This window comes from Loxodonta africana, chromosome 15 (genome assembly GCF_030014295.1).
Source record: "Loxodonta africana isolate mLoxAfr1 chromosome 15, mLoxAfr1.hap2, whole genome shotgun sequence".
Lineage (NCBI taxonomy): Eukaryota > Metazoa > Chordata > Mammalia > Proboscidea > Elephantidae > Loxodonta > Loxodonta africana.
In genome coordinates, this window is record NC_087356.1 from 46,687,667 (window position 1) to 46,708,966 (window position 21,300).

General features: G+C 40.9%; 1 protein-coding gene across 4 annotated transcripts; it reads right to left on the minus strand.

The window, feature by feature from the left end:
• Positions 1–225: 225 nt before the first annotated feature.
• LOC100675503 (interleukin-36 alpha-like) lies at positions 226–7,874 on the minus strand. 4 transcript variants are annotated; one of them, XM_023557024.2, is made up of 6 exons: positions 7,404–7,873; positions 7,244–7,313; positions 7,035–7,148; positions 6,414–6,553; positions 5,000–5,213; positions 226–4,265 (listed from the first exon to the last, which is right to left on the minus strand). In XM_023557024.2, the coding sequence occupies exons 2-5, from the start codon at positions 7,263–7,265 to the stop codon at positions 5,001–5,003; spliced, it is 489 nt and encodes a 162-aa protein (XP_023412792.1). In that variant the 5' UTR covers positions 7,266–7,313; positions 7,404–7,873; the 3' UTR covers positions 226–4,265; position 5,000. The 4 variants fall into 4 exon arrangements, with proteins under 4 accessions (XP_023412792.1, XP_023412791.1, XP_023412790.1 ...); XM_023557023.2 differs by having other exon boundaries at positions 7,244–7,331; positions 7,457–7,872; XM_023557022.2 differs by having other exon boundaries at positions 7,244–7,331; positions 7,404–7,872.
• Positions 7,875–21,300: the final 13,426 nt, after the last annotated feature.

Below are 21,300 nucleotides of genomic sequence, written 5' to 3' on the forward strand. Positions count from 1 at the left end.
ACTGGGAAAAAATTGAGGGAAAACGTATATTTGATAAGGGTTTAATATCCAGAATCATAAAGAACTTCTGCAACTCAACAACAAAAAAGCAAACAACTCAATTAGAAAAATGGGCAAAGTACTTGAATAGACATTTCACCAAAGCAGATGTACCAAAGACTGACTAGCACGTGAAAAGATGCTCAACATCATTAGTCATTAGGGAAATGCAAATCAAAGCCACAAAGAGATACCGCTTATACCTACTAAAAAAAAACTAGGATGGCTATTATAATGAAAAGTCAAAATAAAAAGTGTAGGTGAGGGTGTGGAGAAATTGGAGCCCTTATTCATTGCTGGTGAGATTGTAAAATGGTGCAGCTGCTGTGGAAAACAGTATTGGCGGTTCCTCAAAAAGTTGAACATAGAATTATAACCAAGACCAAAGCCATTGGCATAGAGTTGATTCCAACTCAGAGTGACCTTATAGGACAGACTAGGACCGCCACATAGGGTTTCCAAGGAGCTCCCGGTGGATTCCAACTGCTGATCTTTTGGTTAGCAGCTGTAGCTCTTAACCACTATGCCACCAGGGTTTCCAGAATTATTATAGGTCCCAGCAACTCCTAGCTATATACTCAAAGGACTTGAAAATAGGGACTCAAATGGATACTTGTACACAAATGTTCATAGCAGCATTGTTCACAATAACCAAGAAAAACAGAAACAACTCAAGTGTATATCAACAGACTAATGGATAAACAAAATATGGTATATTCATCTGATGGAATATCATTCAATTATAAAAAGAAATCAAGTTCTGATACATGTATGAGCACTGATACATACAGGAACACTGAAAACATGTGAGTGAAATAAGTGAGACACAAAAAGACAAATATGATATGATCTCACATGTAAAATATCTAGAACAGACAAATACATAGAGACCAGTTTATTAGGTGTTACCAAAGGCAGGTAAGCGAAGGAAATGGAGAGTTACTGCCTAAGGGTATTGCGTTTCTGTTAAGGGTAATGAAAAAAATTGGAAATGAATAGTGATGATGGTTGCATACCGTGGTGACATAATTAATGTCATTGAATTATACAGATAAAAATGGTTGAAATGGCAAATGTTTTGTTATATATAGTCTACCACATTAAATTTTTTTTAATCATTTCTTATTGAAGACATCACAGAAAAAAGTTAACAGATGGCAGATCAAAAGAAGATATACACAACATCTAAAACCAATAATAAATTAAAACTTAAAATATAAGGGCCTTCTACAATTCAACAAGAAAAAAGATAAATACAAAGGTAACAGGAAAAGAAAATGGGCAAATGAGGTTAACGGGCAACTCAAAAAGCAGAAACTCGAATGGCTGCTCCGTCCTGCAAACCACGTTGGACAGCAAAATTGCAGATCGCAGATCATATGTTCCATTACATTAAATGGAGAAAATAATAATGCATTGCTAGCCCATAAAAAACTCAACCAACAGCCCAGATATCACCAAAACAGTCCTAAATATGTAATATGCCGATATTTCTGTATTAAAACACCAGTTAATCAATTACTTAATAAGAAACTAACTCATTAGTGAGTACGTTTGTGTGTGGTATGTAATACTGTAGAGTATAGCATATTCACATATCAGGAAAATAAAAAATGTTTGTATATAAATATAATTATTAATGTTATAGTGTTTATATAGAATATAGGTTTATATATAAACTGAAATTTGTTAATTATTTACTTTATATATTTTAAACTCCTATTTTTTTGTTACTTGATCTATTACTGAGAGAGGAGTATTAAATTATCTCACTATGATTGTGGTTTTTATCAAATTATTTTGTTTTTATATTATTTGCTTAAATTACTTTGATGTTAAGTTTTTGGTACCTAATAGTTCTTAACTGTCATATCTTCTTGTCAGTCCATACCTTTTATCCAAATAAGAAACTCATCTTTGACCCATTATTGGTGTTTTTCTTGAGCTCTTCATTAGACATACATACCAATATTTTTTCATTTTTAAAACATGTATTTTCACCTTTTAAGGTCTCTGAAATTGGGATGCATCTTATTACATTCGATAGCATCTTACAATCACTGCCAGCTAGGTGAGAGCCATGACATGTTTGTCATTGCCTTTGCAGTGCAAAGATGGTTGCTCTTCCTGACAACCGATGGGACAAACATCATCCCTTTGATGTTTCATTCAACAAATTATCAAAAAACCATTTAGGGAGGAAATATGAATCCTGGATTTTATTGACAAACCTTCCATTGACACAACCTATGTGTCAAAACCAACACAAAAGAAAATAGGCAGCAGCATCAAAACTGTGAAACGAAGGTCAGCAGGTTGGAATAACTTCCAGAAAACTTGTCTAAAACAATTCTGCTCACTAGCACTCTCGTTGGCACAGAAAGGGTGTCATGTGGAAACAGAAGCATGGATGGTTCTGAGTCATCAAATGATTAAGCAGAATCATATTCAAAATGTGAGGATGTTCTAGGAATACTGTAACCAACTCACCTCACTTACACTTGCCTTACTATGAATGAAAAAGACCACTGCATTACAAAATAAACCAAAAACCCACTGCCATGGTGTTGATTCTGACTGCTAGCAACCCTGTAGGACCGAGTAGAACTGTCCCATAGGGTTTCCAAGGCTGTAAATCTTTAAGGAAGCATACTGCCACATCTTTCTCCTACGGTATCACTGGTGGGTTTGAACCCCTGACCTTTTGATTAGCAGCCAAGCACTTGAACCACTGCGCCACCAAGGCTCCAAATTATAAAATGTATGTGTTTAAATAATTATAAAAGAGCTCTTCCAATAAGTCTAAGAAAGTATTGAGTCAATTTTATTCACGGTTATTTTGTTTTGTTTTTCTTTCTTTCTTAGCAGTTATATATATAAATAAATTTGTGTCTTACAATCCATGGCATCCTACAGTCCATGAAATAAGATGTTTTCAACTATTTTTTTTAGGGGGTAACATATGCCTGGCATATCTTCATCAGTTCCTACGTTTTCAACCTTTTTGGATTATTTTCCTTTGCATGTATCTCAACAATAGCATATAGCTAGGCTTGCTTGTGTGTGTGTGTGTGTGTGTGTGTGTGAGTGTGTGTGTGGTTTGACAAGTCATCTGATTGTCTTTCTCTTTAAATTTTGAACTTTAACCCATTCACATTTATTGTTATCATTGGTATGCTGAACTTAACATGCCATCTTTTGTATATTTTTCAGTTGAATCAGTTTTGTTTTATTTAGCTTTTGCTTTTATATTTTCCTTTTTTTGTACCACTCAGCCCAGTAGTAAGGCCTGGCGAAAGCTGAGTTTAGGAAGATACCACATTCCCCAACAATCCTACTGGTTTATCCTTAGAAATGAGAGATTTCATGTGAATCTGCTTTTGTTGTTGTTGTTGTTAGGTGCCGTCGAGTCAGTTCTGACTCATGGTGACCCTATATACAACAGAATGAAACGCTGCCTGGTCCTGCTCCATCCTCACAATCTTTGGAATACTTAGGCCCATTGTTGCAGCCACTGACTGTATCAATCCATATTGTTGAGGGTCTTCTTCTTTTTCAGTGACCCTCTACTTTACCAGGCATGATGTCCTTCTCTGGAGATTGGTCCTTCCTGATAACATGGCCAAAGTATGTGAGATGAAATCTCACCATCCTTGCTTCTAAGGAGCATTCTGGATGTACTTCTTCCAAGACAGATTTTGTTCATTCTTTTGACAGTCCATGGTATATTCAATATTCTTTGCCAACACCATAATTCAAAGGTGTTGGTTCTCCTTCGGTCTTCCTTATTCATTGTCCAGCTTTCACATGCATATTAGGAGACTGAAAACACTATGGCTTGGGTCAGGCGCATCTTGAATCTGGTCTACTAACTGTAAAGCTCTATAAATGCAGTGAGTCAATCTCATGACCTTGATATTCCACTAAAGTCATTCCATTCAGAACAGAGCAACTGAGAGGACAAATGTTTTTTATTTCAAAAATTTAACTATTCATGAGATCTACTGATAACAGTTTAGTTCAAAGATTCATAAACAGCAGCAGTTCTTCGATCAAACCAGTGCCAGAATATGTAACTTCACTGAGACATAAGTCAAACCCAAGAGAGATATAGCTTTCTTTCTGGTCACTTCTTTTTTGATTGAACTTCTGGGTCTGCTTCTTCCTCTCAGGATCCAAGCGGTCTTGTTATAACAGGAAGGGTGCAATACCACAGACCAGCATATCTGAAATCCAGAGACCAGGACTTAAAATGAAAGAGCCATCATCCTCATTTCTTATTTGAAATATTACTAGCAAGTATTTTAAGTAGAGCTTTCTTTATGTTTTCTTTTTTTTTTTAATTAGAAACATGGTCATGGCAAGTCCCAAAATTTCTGTGGAGTATTTTTCTACATGCACCCTAGGAGAGGACACAGAGCCTGGCCCAGCACTTAGGTCACTAGTACGGATACACTAGAAGTTCCTGGTTGGTTCAAACAGTTAACCTCTCAGCTGCTAACCAAAAAGTAGGAGATTTGAGCTCACTCAGAGGTACCTTGTAAGAAAGGTCTGACAATCTACTTTAAAAAAAATCAGCCATTGAAAACCCTGTGGAGCACAGTTCTACTTTGACATACATGGGGTCACCATGAGTCAGAACTGACTCAATGGCAACTGATCAGCAATATGTGTGTGTATATATATATATATATTGTTTATGGACATAATGCAGGGACAGCAAGATACCTTTGGGTAAAAAGCCCAGCAACAGATTCTCCTTTCCTATTCTGGGCCAAGGTTTGACTCCTTAAAATTCATCTAACCTAGTTTCTATTTGGATAATTGGAGGTCATTCAGATAATTCATCCCTTAGTGAAAGGGTCAATACAATAGTGTTCATCTCAGAAGCATCAACAGAATGGAGGAAACAAGGACAAGATTCTCTGCATCTAGCAGTAGCCTCCAAATCCACACTGACCTTAATAGAGTACAGACCAAACAAAATCAGTGATGTATGTTTTCCCCACGTCTTGGGTAACGATGACAGGGCAACCTCCTTGGGAACAGACAGCGATGAACCAGCCAGGGAAGGCCACGGACTCAAAGGTGGAGGTTCTGCCACTCTGGCTGTGGTAGAAGAGGAAGGGCTTCACAGGCTCATTTTCATAGTACAAATCCATTATGTTCTGTTCCTGAAGGGTGGAAAGGAGGCCCAGGGAGAAACATGACTGTTGAATTGTTCTATCATCTTCATACACTGCCATTTCGTGTCCAAGATAGCCTTACCTGGTCATTACAGTAAGCTGCACTGTGGAATTTAAAATAACAAGCCCCAAATAGTTTTATGTATGTTGACATCATGGTCGAAAACTTAGGCCACAAATTCCAATGCTTCTTAATAAAATCAGAAGTTGTTGGCATAAAAGGTTTGACAATATAAAACTTTGAGTCAGCCATTAGCTGTTCCTTAGAAATGGAGTAGCCCAGAGAATATTTATATAACAGAATAAAATTTGAATTAAAACTATAGTTGTTTTGTCAGATTTCTCCATTCTCGGCATGATTGACATTTGGGCCACATAAGTCAGAACTTTTTAAGTCAGAACTGACTCAACAGCAATGGGTTTGGTTTGATTTTTGGTTTATTTCTTTGCTGTGGGGATCCCTCCTGTGCATTATATGATATTTAGCAGTATCCCTGAGCTGTATCCACTAGATGCCAGTACCACTCCTCACTGCACCCCATGTTATGCCAACCAAGACTGTCTCCAGACATTGCCAGGTGCCTGGGATGCAAAATCATCCCAGGTTAAGATGCACTGTTTTATGTCTTGTCATCAAATTGAGTTTCTGCCTAGGCTTGTTTACTGAAAAGGGCCAACAGGGTTCCTATAATGTACAGATGCCTGGTTTAACAGTTATCTTCACATAACTTATAAAATTTTTTAATAATAGACTGCAATTATTAAAATCTTTCTTACAAAGAATTTTTACTTAAAATTGCAAACTACTTTTGTCCAAAAAGTATTTTAATATGCTCATCACCTTATAATAATTAACTGCTAAAAAATGTCCTCACTGGTCTTACTATAAAATATATATATATATATATATGTATATATATATTCCTCCTTGCCAAATTATTTTTGTAAATAAAATAAAAAAGGGTTTGAGCAGGTTGGTTTCAGAATACTCTCTGTAATTTTCTCTTATTTTTTCACAATACGTGCAACCCAAAAAAGAGCCAAAAATAAATACACATGAGATTAATAAGTAAAATGTCTTTTAATAGATTCTAAAGTCTAGATTTCTATCAGATGTGCTCTTTGTAAATTGAACGGGCTCCTCTCTCCTAGTCAGACCTTGACAACATTCTTGTTTTCCACACTCACCTTAAGCTGCAGCGTGGGCTGGTCCTTGACTTTCTCGCAGAACAGGCAGAGCTCTGGCTCTTTCAGTCCCAGGTAAATGGGATTTCCTTTGTCTTTCTCAAGAGTCTCTGGACATTTACATGAGATTAAGGTAACAGTGACTGAGAACAGGAAGTGGAGAAAGGAGAATGGTGTCAGCAGCATCTTTGAATGAGGTAACTGAGGTTGAAATCAACTAATGGACACCCATAGAGCAGCCACTCACCACCTTTCCCAGATACACATTCCACCTTTGGACAACTCTTTTCATTAGCAAAATCAGTGTTTGATGAAGTCAAAACTGGCCTGCCTTGAGATTCTACTTTTTTGTCTTAGTCCTACCTCTCAAAGATCCACAGGAAACGTATTCCCCCATTTTCAACAGGCTACCTTTTTTTTTTTTTACCCAGTCATGCCCCCTTGAGTATTCTCTGACTTTATGACCATAGTCACGGAACAACCATTGTTGCCTGTGAGGTGCTTTCCTCTTCAGGTGCTTGTAGATGCACCAGTGCTCTGATCTAGCAGTAGAAAAAAGCTCAGCACAAAACACACAACAGCACTGGCCAAAGGGGCTGCCTCCTATAGACCTTGGCCACTCACCCGGAACCATGCAGTTCTTCCTTGGGACTGCTGTGAGGGTCTGGTCTTGAAAGAACCACACCTGATGACTAATGTCCTGAATGTTCCCCAAGAGAGGTTCTGCCTTGGATAATACTATAGAGAAAATCAAAATGCAAATATGTGAGGACTAGAGCATAGAATATTCCTCCTTTTCAGTTTTTGCCTTTCCATGAGGAGTTTATAATTACCTGATGGTAAGCGGGTATCCATTACGGTGGTTGTGTTTCAGATTGGCACAGGAGAGAATCTGAGTCAGCCCTAAGCCACAGTTTGGCCCTAAGTCAGAGGAAGGGCTAATGACCAACGCAACAGTGACACCAGTCAGAATCTACACTCCCCAGAACTTACCTTGCTTCCTCAACTTCTTGGGCCAACCCAACTCCCAGCAGAAGCAAAGGTACCTATGAATCCTGTCCAGCCTAGACCCAAAGCCTGAAGAGAACAGGGAGCACCAAGGCTAGAGACCCAGAAGCAAGAGAAGATCAGTGGTCAGCCAACTTCCCAGCTACAGGCTATGCCATCAGTGTCTTTATAGAGAACTCCATGTCCCTGCAGTCCTAAACTAGGACTTCTACTGATCTCTTATGCTCTGACAGGTTCTAACAGTGCCAGACCTTTTAACCACATGAACAAGGAAGGAGGTTCTGCCTTACTAGAATTGGGACTGCCCAAAACTATGAGTATTCACTAGTTCCTGGTACAGAGGATCCAGCAAGCCTTTACGTAAATAAAGATCAACTACAGCATAGTTGTGACTTGTCTACACACCCAGAGGAAGAGCATGCTCAGGCTTTAAGAGAAACAACCAGGAAATGGTCACAGATACTTAGCTTGATGAAAGAAACATTATGGGACTGTCCCAGGGTCAATGACTGGGCTCTGGTTCCTCAAAATGATACCCTGGAATATTCTTAAGAGTGGGATTCTCCAACAGGGAAAAGGTAGACTGAGAAGGGGACGAATCCCCTAAGATCTGTGTAGCTTCTGACCGCCCCTGATTCCGCAGTCACCATATTCTCTGCCAGTCTCAAGCCAGGCAAAATTTGACCCCTGTAGACCCTGCCTCAGCTTCTCAGAGCCACTGTATGTTCTGTTTCACCGCTCAAGGGAACCTCATTGAAGCAAGGCAGGATCCTGGGCACCCTGACCCTCAGTGGACTCTAGATCACTAAGCTGATTCAGTGGGGAAGGCAGCCTGGCTCCCAGACCCACCAGTGCTCTGATCTTGCAGTGCCTGACTCTCATTACGTCTTCCACAAAGGGTAGTCAAGACAACGCTGTTGATGCTCCACCCCATCCCCTCAGAGTTCTCAGTACCTGTCAGCTTCACAGCTCCATGACTTGAATCTCAGAGGCCAACCTCAACCAAGGAAGGAAGAGACTGATGGATAAATGTCCCAGCTTCCTATACTCCAGTGGGACAATGCCAGGGCATGTTCCACAGGGTTTCTCAAAGGGTCCCCAGTGGGATGGAGCCGCAGTTACCCACAACAGTAACTGGCTCATTAACATTCCATTTACTGGCTTTCCTCCTTTCCCTGTCTCACTTCCCCACTTCTTACATGTGCTCCCTAGGATCACCTCTTAAACAAGCTCCTTGCACCCAGGGTCTGCCTTTGGGAGAATTCAAACTAAGATAGTAGTTATTATTACCTTAGTGTACAAAAGCATGAGACTTGTATTCAATGATGTGTGTTCAAAATTAGGCTTTGTAACTTTCAGACTATGTGCCTTTGGATTCTTCAGAGGACTCTTCCATGAACTGGAATTGTATCTTGCTGGACTGTTCCATGAGTTAAAGAAGAGTATGCAAAGCCTCCAGTATGTGATAGATTCCTGGTGCAACTGACATAGTAAGAGCCTTATGTATGCAATCGGACCCCAGGTCTCCCTCTGTCCTCTCTCTCTGATTTATTTCCTGAAGGGCTTTAACTGCCAAGTTCCTCCTACTTGGAACAAATCACTCTGTTTATTTATGCCAGCCCTTTTTCTATGACTACCAACAAATCTGCCACTTCATCAGGCAGCTACATCATCAGCCTACCCGGCCACATGAGGATACCCTCCTGTTTGCACTCTATGCCCTTTTCAGAGATTCTCACTGTAAGCAGGACACAAAAGGCCTTTATAATCTTGTCCTGGGTAGCCATTCCCTTCAGGAATGTGGAATCGAAGTGCCAATACTTAAATGTGTAGCAGGTGTCCCTGAGCCAAAACTTGGATTCAAAATCAAGCTATGTCCTTGAGGAGGAGCTGTCCCACGAACCCATTAGCATGGATTTGTTTCCATGATCCAAGAAGAAAGTCCAAAAGCTATGAATCACTCCACCACCCTCCCTACAGAGGTCTAGACCCTTTAGGATATCTTAGAGGGGTCCAAGGTCCGGCCATAAGGTACAAAGAAGGAAACAGCCAGGACACATTGGTATGGATATTGCACATACTAATGCAAATTCATTCATGACCACAAGCAAAGAAGATGTGGGTCCTTTCAGATTCCTCATTTTATCCCTTAGATACTTGGAGTTCCATGTGTCCTAGGCACTTATTTCATAATGCCATTAAAGGAGGTGAGGGGCACTTTAGTGGTATCAGATAGCCTGCATTTATCTCTCTGTAGAGTGTAGGTTATATCCTTTACAGCCAAGGGGTGGTTGGCTGCTCCTGAGAATGGACAGTGAGCCAATTACAAGGGAGGAAACTTCTTTCTCTGCAAGACTGTCCCACAAGAACTTCACAGAGATAAAGTCTAGATATACTGCCTCCCCCCACTGTTTTCAGCTAGCTAGACTGGACTTCCCTTGGTATTTCATCTCTTTGACCATCCAAATATATAATTTACTACTCAGGCCAAGGTCTAATACCCTCACTTCCACAACTCCTATAGCACAAGTCATGCCATTCCCTTTGGCTGTTGTTCGCATGTGTCCAAGTCATTAGGCGGAGTTGTTCCTGTTGTGTACATCCTTAATACTCAAAGTGTGGCCCATGACAAGCAGCATCAGCATCATCCACCACTTGTCAGGAATGCAAAACCTCAGACCCCACCTCAGTCTTACAAAATCAGAACCTGAAATAAAGGAATTAAAGCCATGACACATCCTTATGTCTTGTGCTAATACAACACACACCCATGATCTGTACTATAGTCATACCAATACAAAAAGAAAGAGATCAGGGCTCAGAGACTGACTGACACAAGCAAACCAGATCTAGACTCATCCTCTTCTCTTCTCAGTTTCTGGGGACCATGTAGTGGGCTGTGTTGGTACTGAACAAAGTGAGAGAGGGAAATATTTAAAGAAAATAATTCATGACTAGAAAGCTGTGGCCATTGACAAGTACTCACAAGGATTTGCACCTGCGAATATAGCTTGAATGAACCACGAACTCTCAAACTGTATTTGGCTTAATGTAGGCCAAAATAGTACTACCCCTAATATGCCTGGTAAAAGCAAAGAAGAGGGCACCACTCAAATCATTTTTCAAAGACAACAAGCCACAAGGAATCAAAGATTACAGATATACATTAAAGTCACATGAAACAGAACAAAACACAAGATAACTGCACAGCCTTCAGATTTTGTAATTATTATACACAGAGCTTAAAACTATTCTAACCATGTTCAAGAAACAAAAAGCAAACATGAAAATATTATCCTAGAACAGCAAACTATGAAAAGTGGTAGACTTGAAAAAGAGACAAACAGAACTTCAAGAAATGTGAAATACAATAAATAAAATAAACGAATAGGTGTATTTGACAGAAGACTGGACAGACAGAAGGGAGAATTAATGAATTAGAAGGTAAGTCAGTCACAAAAGAACAAATATTAAATGATTCCCCTTATATGAAATACCTAGAATGGGAAAGTATGTACAGACCTAAGTGTATTAGTGGTTCCAGGGCAGGTAACTTTTCCAGGTGACCCATTGGTTAGGGACACTGGTTTTCTGTTAAGGGCGATGGAAATTTTTGGAAGTGGCTAATGGTGATGGCTGCACAACATGATGAACACAATGTCACTGAATTGTACATGTCAAGAATATTGAAACGGCAAATGTTTTGTTACATATACACACCACAATAATAAAAAAAAAAAACCAGAATGCAGCCCAGTCCCAGAAAAGATGGGAAATACAAAAAAGAATGTGAAAGATATGGAGAATAAAATGAGAAGGTCTAACTGGAAGAGAGAGAAATGGGGAGAAGCATTATTTGAAGACAGAGTCTCTGGAAATTTCTTCTAAACTAATAAAGACTCCATTTCACAGATTTAAGAAACAGAATAAAGCCCAAATAAGGTGAATAAAAAGTAATGCACATCTATGAAACTGCATAGAACCAAAAACAAAGATAAAATGGCAACAAATAGTAAAAAGAGTACAAGTAGTCCCCAATTTATGACAGGGGTCTTGTTCCAACTACTCTGTCATAAGTCAGATCTGACTTTTTTTTTTTAGTTTTCATTATTATTACCTTTTATTATCAGTATCTTCATAAACCCAATCTTTGTCTTTGAACATCTGTGAGTGAACATCTGAGAATGATAATATCAGCAAATGATGCACCACAACATTGTATGCAGTACATATTACTAATGATAAGATGTTAAAAAAAAAAAAAAAAAAACCCCACAGATGGTCTTAAGTGCAGTTCATTATAACTCAAATACAGGCAACTACCTATACCTTCAAGGGAGCAAAAGACCGAAAAATGACCTCTCGACAACAACAATGGAAGCTAGGACACAGTAGAATGATATCTCAAAGCGTTGAAAGAAAAAACTTCCAAAGGAGTTCCACACTCTGAAAAATTTCTTTCCAAAGACAAAGAACATTCTCAGACAAAAACTGAGAGTTCACCATGAGCAGAGGCTCACTAAAAGGGAATAATAAAAGACATGCTTCAAGCAGAAAATCCTCTACAGCAGAGAATTATATGTTCTTTAAGACACAGCTCATGTCCTGTTACTGGGTTCTGGCGTGGACAGAATGCTTGATGATGAGGCGCCAAATCACCACCCATCCAGAAGAGTTTATTATGATCTGAGTTCTGTCAGATGGTCAAGTTATAATGTCAGACATGCCCAAACATCAGTCATTGTAATGTAGAAATGATACATTTAGAATTGACCCCAAGCAGGACCAGAGGGAACATCCATCACAGTTGCACCAGTATGCTTCTGTACAGGGGGTCCCATAAGACTTGATGAATGATGAGAAAAGTTCCAAGCTTGGTTTATACATATCGTTGTTAGTTGCCATTAAGCTGATTCTGTTTCATGGCTACTTCATGTGTGCAGAGTAGAACTGCTCCACAGGACTTTCAAGACTGTGATCATTTGGAAGCAGATTGCCAGTCCTGTCTTCCAAGGCACCTCTGGATGGGTTCAAACTGCCACCATTTCTGCTAGTGGCCTAGCACTTAACCATTTGTGCCACCCGGGGACTCCTGCTTTATGTATGTATCAGCTCAATATTTCACTGTAAGCCAAAAATGGATGGCAGCTGCATTTCACCACATGGAAGTGTCCTTGAAAGACGATGAAGAAGAAAATGTTCAATGAGGGGAGCTGTGAGTGGTGTAACTTGTCATTCTCTTTCTGTAGAAAGAAAAATGACACGAGGGGAGAATATCTATAGATTCTTGGGCAGTGGCCAACGGCATGCTTGGCTGGTCCAGTGCCAGAAAGATAAGAACACACGGCATAGAGGCATGTGGATGGACATGTGGGAGGGGGCACAAAGTGTGAAGATATTTGTATTATATCTTAATGCCAAACAGAATGCAGAATCACTGAACAAGCAAGCAAACAAAATGAACTCTGCTAGTTGATGTTAGTCAAACTTTGCCATCAGTTAGCCCAGAACTGACATGATAAGGACATGACCAGAGTGGCTATGGTGGCAGAAATGGGGATTACATATGGGTCCAGTGGAATGCATTCACAACTACCAAGGATGACATCACAACCAACTAGTTGAGCCCCTGATATGGACTATTCCTTAAGAAGACCAAATGGCCTCATGATAGCAAATTGATCATTTTGGAAGGGCAGCAGTTTACCCTCACAGGGGTAGATACATATTCTGGGTTTGGATTTTTCTTTCCTGCCTACAGAGCCTCCAGTGGCTTTTGGAATGCCTAATCTACAGGCACAGAATTCCACATAACGTAGTGTCCAACCAGGGACCTAGCTTCACCGTGAAGGTGAGGCCAGATTCAATCCATGACCACTGAACCCACATTCCAGTGGTGTACTGGTGAATGTTTGACAGCTGGATCTCTAGAAAACAACCAAAACAAAAGCCTTGATTTGTAGCACTTGTGGATTTTCATGGTGTTTCTACCAATAAATCTCTTGCATGCCTAAAGAAATTTTAAGCTACCAGCTGGCTCACAAAATTCTTGAAAATATAACAATGGACTCTTGCAAACCAATATAAGCCAACTGCACTGCACCACTGGATCCACTGGTAGTATCACATACCATACCATCCAGAAGTAGCTGTCCTGAAGGTACAATTGAAGTGTATCTAAGTGGCAATACTCTGGAGAGATGAAATGCCATCCTTTAGAATGCAGCGTATGCAGGAAAAAGCTGAACTGTTTTTACACATAAAGGCAGATGGTACACTGGGAATCCTTTGATAATCCCTTGCCTAATTGTAACTGTGAAGGAAAGTATGCAGCAATTTCCATCTAAGAAAGATGTGATTACCAAGTGGTCAGACCCCTAAGGGATGAGGGGGTTGTACACATCACCAGAAAAGTCATTAAGATGAGCCAAGGTGATGCTGACAATAAGATGAATTTAGAATGAATGGTGGTAAGGTTGTAGTGTTGACATGGCTAGGCCATGGTTCTCAGTGGTTAGGCAGTTACGATGTAGTTTGGCATTTGTGTAATGATATGATCACCTCCATGATGAGATTTGATATAATGTGATCACCTCCATGATGGGATAGCCAATCACTTGAAGGGGAGTTTCCTTGAGGGTGTAGCCTCATCCAATATAGATGGACTTTCTGGCAAGGCTTGTGGGCTCTTGTTCACTCTGGGTCTTATAGCTACTTCCTGTTCATCTGACCTCCAGTTCTTGGGACAGGAGCTAACAGTTGCCTCCTGTCTTGTCTGCAGATCTTCAGTTCACCAGCCCCTGTGGCTACGTGAATTGGGACAAATTGCTAGCCTGACGGACGGACTCGGGATGTTCCAGCTTCTACAACTGCAAGAGCCATTTCCTTGATATAAATCTCTCTCTCTCTATATATATATATATATTTGTATGATTTACTGGTTTTCTTCTCTAGAGATCTCAGCCTAAGACATTTGGTACCAAGAGCCGTTCTAGGGAAACAAAGTTGTAAAGATGAGTTTTCTAAATTTGTTCATAAGTCTGATTAGTCATAAAGACATTGATGACTCTGCTTTCAGTAGTAAAGAGGGCACTGCTAATCCATGGTGTGAGGTGGCAATAAAAATATGCAAAATATCACTACCAATAGGTCAGGTATTGGTGAAACGCAGGGTGATTGCATGTTTGATACCTTTCTACAATTTTGTCATAATGAGAAGTATAAGAAATCCGGTTGGTTGGTCTAGACAAAGTTGTGAAAGAAAGAGATGAGCTCAGGGCTTCAGAGTCAAAGGTCAAGCGCTGCATAAATGACATCAAAATTTCCACTTGTGCCTTGAAAGAAAGCATTATTTCTGGTAGTAACAGAGCTGATATTGCCAAAAACCAAACCCAGAATCTTATCATAACAGTGACTGAATTACAACACCAACTGAGTTCCCAACCTCGAATGGTGTCTGGGTTAAAGTGAGGGCATTGATTGGGAAAAAATGGGATCCTGAAACTTGGGATGGGGACATATAGGCAGATAATCAGGAAGCTGGGGACACTGAGCTCCTAAATTTCCCTGACTCACTCCTGCTAACAGAACCAACCTTCTCACTCCCAACTGAAGAGATTACTCCATCTTTGTCTGCTAAACCTCACTCTCCAGAAAAAACATTGGCCCATCCACACCAATCTGATGAGATTAACCCAGCTGTGTCTAAACAGCCTTTGTCTGAGTCATTTCCTGGGGCATCACCCGAGGTAGATGCCTTACAATGCTGAACATTGTCAGAGAACATCCCCACCACCCATTTTGGCTTCTAGACCTATAACCAAACTTAAGTTCCAGCGAGCCCCAAAAGATGAAGTACAAAGTATGACCCAGGAAGAGGGATGCTACACTCCTAAAGAACTACTTGACTTTTCTAATATGTACAAACAGAAACCTGGGGGAACATGTGTGGGAATGGCTCTTAAGGGAGTGGGATGATGGTGCAAGGAATATAAAGATGGGTCAGCCTGGGTTTATTGATATGGGCCCACTGAACAGATTCTTATTTCAATGTTTCAACTCAAGAGATTAGTAAAGGATCTAATAGTTCATTTGGTTGTGTTCCTGAACCATGTTACAGTGGCCTCCACTAAATCAAGTTGAAGTACAAGATCTGCCTTGGCATAGTGTAGAAAAAAATATCCAAAGGCTTAGGGAAATTGGCATGTTAGAGTGGATTTATCAGGTTAGACCCGCAGACCCACACTTGGAGTGATCAGAGGACACAGCCTTTACCACAACAGTGAGGAACAAATTTGTGATGGGAGCGCCAGCATCCTTGAAGGCTACCTTGATTGCTATTTTATGTAAGTCAGATTTGAAGTGGAAGCTGCCCTGACTGAATTAAAACACCTAACTACAATGGGGCTGATTAGACTCCATGGTGGCAGAAGCCAAGTGGCAGCCCTCAGTTGAAAAAGACAAAGTGGGCATGGTTACCATAATGAACAGCCGTAATCAGCATAATTTGACCTACGGTGTTGGCTACTTAGTCATGATGTTCGTAGGAGTGAAAAAGACAGGAAATTTACTAAATATTTACCTGATCTGAATTTTAAATTGCCTAACAGTAAAAGCTTGGATTGCCTTGGAGAGATTTTTGGTGGAATTATGGACATCAAAGACAATTCTGGTGAGGACTCAAGCGGAAATTAGAACAGCTGTTACACTGGAGGACGGTGCAGACGGTGAGAAGCAGCAGCAGAGAAATGGCAGCAGCAGAGCCAGGAGACCAGAGCTAGACAGCACTGGAACCGACCCATGGAGAGACAGCTGAGTTCCTGCATGCAGGAGGCTTTCTGGCGCAGTGGGGTAAGCTTAATGGAGGAGTGAGGCTTACCGACCCATGGAGCAAGAGAGCTGAGTGCCTCCTTGCCAAAGTTTACTAGCAGAGTAGGTTGCCTCCAGGCACTTATTGGTGGAGCTACAGAGCTTTGCAACACTTGCCCCAGCAGGGCAGACACAGGAAGAGAGGCCATAAGGGCCAAGATGCTAAGAAACCAGGAAGCAGAATCTGAAGAAACAAGAAACACAGAAATTTGAGCTGCTTCAGTTTTAAAGTGTGGAGCCATGTCCTCTGGAGTTTTTAAGGGTGGAGTCGTCACTCAGATGGACTAGGAGAACGGTGTGCCTAAAGCTGAGGGAGAAGAGTTGCTGTTTCAGTGGGCCTGGAAGGCAGAGTCCAGGGCCAAGGGGCCTCCTCTAAGAATCCAGAGAGTATGACCAATACCTAGAGTCTGGAAGGCAGAACCACTGTGTAAATGATCTCAGAGAACAGAGAATTATTTTCAGAGCCTTGAGGGCTAATGTAATGTGTTCTGCTGACTTGCTTGGTGCCTATTATCCCTTCTTTCCCTCCAATCCCTTCCATTTGTAATGGAAATATCTAGCTTGTGCCTATTCAACCATTGTACTCTGGAAGCAGGTAACTTCTATTCCAAATTTCACAGATGAGGTAGAATTTTTGGATTTTGGACTTGGACTTGATTTAATGCTTTTGCTATAATATGATGGGCTGAATGAGTTTTACATGTGGCAAGGACATGAATTTTGGGGTGTCAAAGAGTAGAATTTCATGGATTGAATTGTGTCTCCCCAAAATATCTGTCGATGTGGCTGGGTCATTATTCCCAGTATTGTGTGATTGTCCACGATTTTGTTATCTGATGTGATTCTCCTATGTGTTGTAAATCCTATCTCTGTGATGTTAACGGGAAACCCTGGTGGTGTAGTAGTTAAGTGCTACTGCTGCTAACCAAAGGGCAGCAGTTTGAATCCGCCAGGTGCTCCTTGGAAACTCTATGGGGCAGTTATACTCTGTCCTGTAGGGTCGCTATGAGTCCGAATCGACTCAACGACGACGATGACAGCATTGGGTTTGGTTTTTGGTTTTATGATGTTAACGAGTTTGGATTAGCAGCAGTTATGTTAACAGGGCAGGACTCAATCTATAAGATTGGATTGTGTTTTAAATCAATCTCTTTTGAGATATAAAAGAGAGAAGTGAACAGAGAGACATGAGGACCTCAACCACCAAGAAACCAGCACTGGGAGCAGAGCACGTCCTTTGGACCTGAGGTTCCTGCACTGAGAAGCTTCTAGTCCAGAGGAAGGTTGATGACAGAGGACTCACTCCAGAGACAACAGAGAAAGAAAGTTTTCAGCTGGAGCCAATGCCCCAAATCTGAACTTCTAGCCTACTAGACTGTGAGAGAAAAACCTCTTTGTTAAAGCCATCCACTTGTGGTATTTCTGTTGTAACAGCACTAGATGACTAAGGCAATTATCAAAAACTTAACCAGGTGATGACTCCAATTGCAGCTGCTGTTCCAGATATGATTTAATTGCTTGAGCAAATTAATACTCTCCTAGTACTGGTATGCAACCCCTGATCTGGCTAATATCTTTTTCTCCATTCCTGCTTTGAAGGACTACCAGAAGCAGTTTGCCTTCAGTCTCCAACCTCAGAGCTACATCAACTCTCCAGCCGTATGTCATAATTTAGTCCACAGGGACCTTTTTCACCTTTTCCTTCCACAAGCCTTTACACTGGTCCATTACTTTAACTACATTATGCATATTGGGCCTAGTAAGTAAGAAGTGTTAGTGACTCTGGACTTATTGGTAAAACATTTGTGTGCCAGAGGGTGGGAAATTAATCTGACAAAAATTCAGGTGCCTTCCACCTCGGTGAAATTTCTAGGGGTCCATGAGTCATGTCGAGATATTCCTCCCAAAGTGAAGGATAATATTACATCTGGCCCCTCCCGTATCTAAAAAGAGGCACAATTGCTAGTGGGTCTCTTTGGATTTTGGATGCAACATATTCCTTAGTTGGGTGTGCTATTGTGGCCTATTTATTAAGTGACTCAAAAGGCTGCTAGTTTTGAGTGAGGCACAGAAAAAGAGAAGGCTCTGCAACAGGTTCAAGCTGCCATGCAAGTGGTTCTGCCACTTGGGTCATATGATCCAACTGATCCAATGATACCGAAGTGTCAGTGGCAGATAAAGAAGCTCTTCAGAGTCTTTGGCAGGCCTCTATTGGTGAATCACAGTGCAGACCCTTAGGATTTTGGAGAAAAGCCCTGCCACCCTCTGCAGATAATTGCTCTCCTTTTGAAACACAGCCTTTGGCTTGTTACTGGGTGGGCCTTAGTAGAGACTGAACACTTAATCATGTGCCAACAAGTCATCATGCAGCCTGAGCTGCCCATCATGAACTGAGTCTTGTCTGACCCACAAAGCCATAAAGTTGGGTGCTCACAGCAGCACTCCATCGCTAAATGGAAGTGGTGTATACAAAACCAGGCCCAATTAGGACCTGAAGGCACAAGTAAGTTGCACGAGAGAGTGGCCCAAATGTCCATGGTCTCCACTCCTGTCACGTTACCTTCCATCTCCCAGTCTGCATCTATGGCCTCATGGGGAGTTCCTTATGAGCAGTTGATGAGAAAGAGAAAACTCATGCCTGGTTTACAGATTCTTCTGTGTAATACGCAGGAACCACTCAAAAATGGACAGCAGCTTCAATTCAACCCCTTTCTGGGATCTCCCTGAAGGACAGTGGTGAAGGGAAATCCTACCAGTGGGCACAACTTCGAGCAGTGCACCTGGTTGTTCACTTTGCTTGGAAGGAGAAATGGCCAGATGTGTAATTGTATACTGACTCATGGGCTGTGGCCAATGGTTTGGCTTGATGGTCAGGGACTTGTAAGGAACGTGATTGGAAAATTGGAGACAAGGATGTATGGGGAATAGGTATGTGACTAGACCTCTCTGAATGGACCAAAGAAGTGAAGATACTTGTGTCTCAAGTGACTAGTCACCAAAGGGTGACCCAGCAGAGGAGGATTTTAACAATCAAGAGGATAGGATGAATCTTTCTGTGGAAACTAGAAATCCTCTTTCCCTAGCCACTCCTATCATTACCCAATGGGCTCATGAACAAAGTGGACATGATAGCAGGAATGGAGACTATGCTTGGACCTAGCAACATGGACTTCCACTGACCAAGCCCATTTGGCTACAGCCAATGCTGAGTGCCCAATCTGTAAGCAGCAGAGACCAACACTGAGTCACCGATATGGCACGAGTCCTTGAGGTTATCATCCAGCTACCTGGTGGCAGGCCAATTACACTGCACTACTTCCATCATGGAAAAAGTAGCATTTTGTTCTTAATGGAATAGACGTTTACTCTGGATATAGATTGGCCTTCTCTGCACGCAATGCTTCTGCCAAAACTATCATCTGTGGACTTCCAGAATGCCTTGTCCACGAGACCATCATGTTATCCCACACAGCATTGCCTCAGATCAAGAGACTCACTTCACAGCAAATTAAGTGCAGCAATGGGCCCATGCTCATGGAATTCAGTGGCCTCATCATGTTCCTCATCATCCTGAAGCATCTGGCTTGATAGAACTATGGAATGGCCTTCTAAAGACACAATTATAGTACCAGCCAGGTGGCAATACCTTGCAGGGCTGAGGCAATGACCTCCAAGAAACGATATATGCTCTAAAGCAGAGTTTAGTATATGGTGCTGTTTCTCCCATAGCCAAGATTCATGAGTCCAGGAACCAAGGAGTGAAAATAGGAGTGGCACCATTCACTATTACCCTTAGTGACCCACATAACCTAACCCTGTCTCATTAGCATAACAGATACCTTCCATTCACAAACGGGATCATGACCACAAGCAGAAGTTAGGATTTACAGCATAATTTAAAAAGAAACAGTGTATTTTAGGGGGACAAAATTCAATTCATTAACAACAGCATATTACAAAAAGGATGTCAGATAGCCTGCAGCTGCCACACCTTTGGATACACTGCGTTCTTCCTGCCTAGGCTGCTCTCTCCCTGGACTGCTGCCTGCCAATGAGACTGAACGTAGTAGGGTACTAGAGCCAGGCCTTTCTTCGTGATGTGAGACTCCTCTTTGTGCAAGCTTTGCTCTCGAGCTCCCCACTGGCCTGGAGGAGACTTTCTCAGAGATTCTCAGCTGTAGTGCAGTCCAAGACCCTTCCTACTCAGCCCTCCTTTCTTCCCTTCTTTCTATCATTAATGTCAGTCCTGATTTACAGTCCAAAGACTCTCCCTGCATTCTCTTGATCCTTCACCTCTGAGTCCTTCATAGGTGTTTCTCCCAATAAATCTCTTGCACGTCTAATTTCACCTTGGCATCTTCTCCTCAGAGCACCTGACCTTATATATCACAGTGAATGAATTCCAAGAACATAAAACAAGCTGTAAAAGGATACATACAGTGTGATTTAATTAACATGAAGATTAAAAATAGGCAAAACTAAACAATGTATATTTTAGGGATATATACATATGTGCTGAAACTATAACAAAATGCAAGGGAATAATAACTGTCAAATGTAGGGTGGCAGTTAGGTCTGAGGGAAGGGATAAACTGGAAGATGAGCATATGGGGGTCAAAAGGTCCTGGTTCTATTTCTTCAGCTTGACGATGAGTTCGTGTGGGTCTCTTTTATTCTTTATGCTTCATACATTTCTAAATAAATATTTCTAAACAAATATTTCTTTATACCTACTCAATATTTATTTTGACTATAAAGAGAAAGTAGGTCCTGAAGAGATTCCCTGAATTTCACAGAAGTAAGAAAAACAACATAACAACAATGTCTATCATTTATTAGGGTTTACCATAATTTAATCCTGTTGTTAAATTCTGTAATTTAGAATAATTCTGTGACAACTTTTAAAAAATACGCAAAAGTAAACAAGATACAATAAACTAAAATATTAATTATTTAAAAGGTTGAAAAAATCAGACACATCAGTAATAAAGATGAAAAAAATAATTTCAGTCAT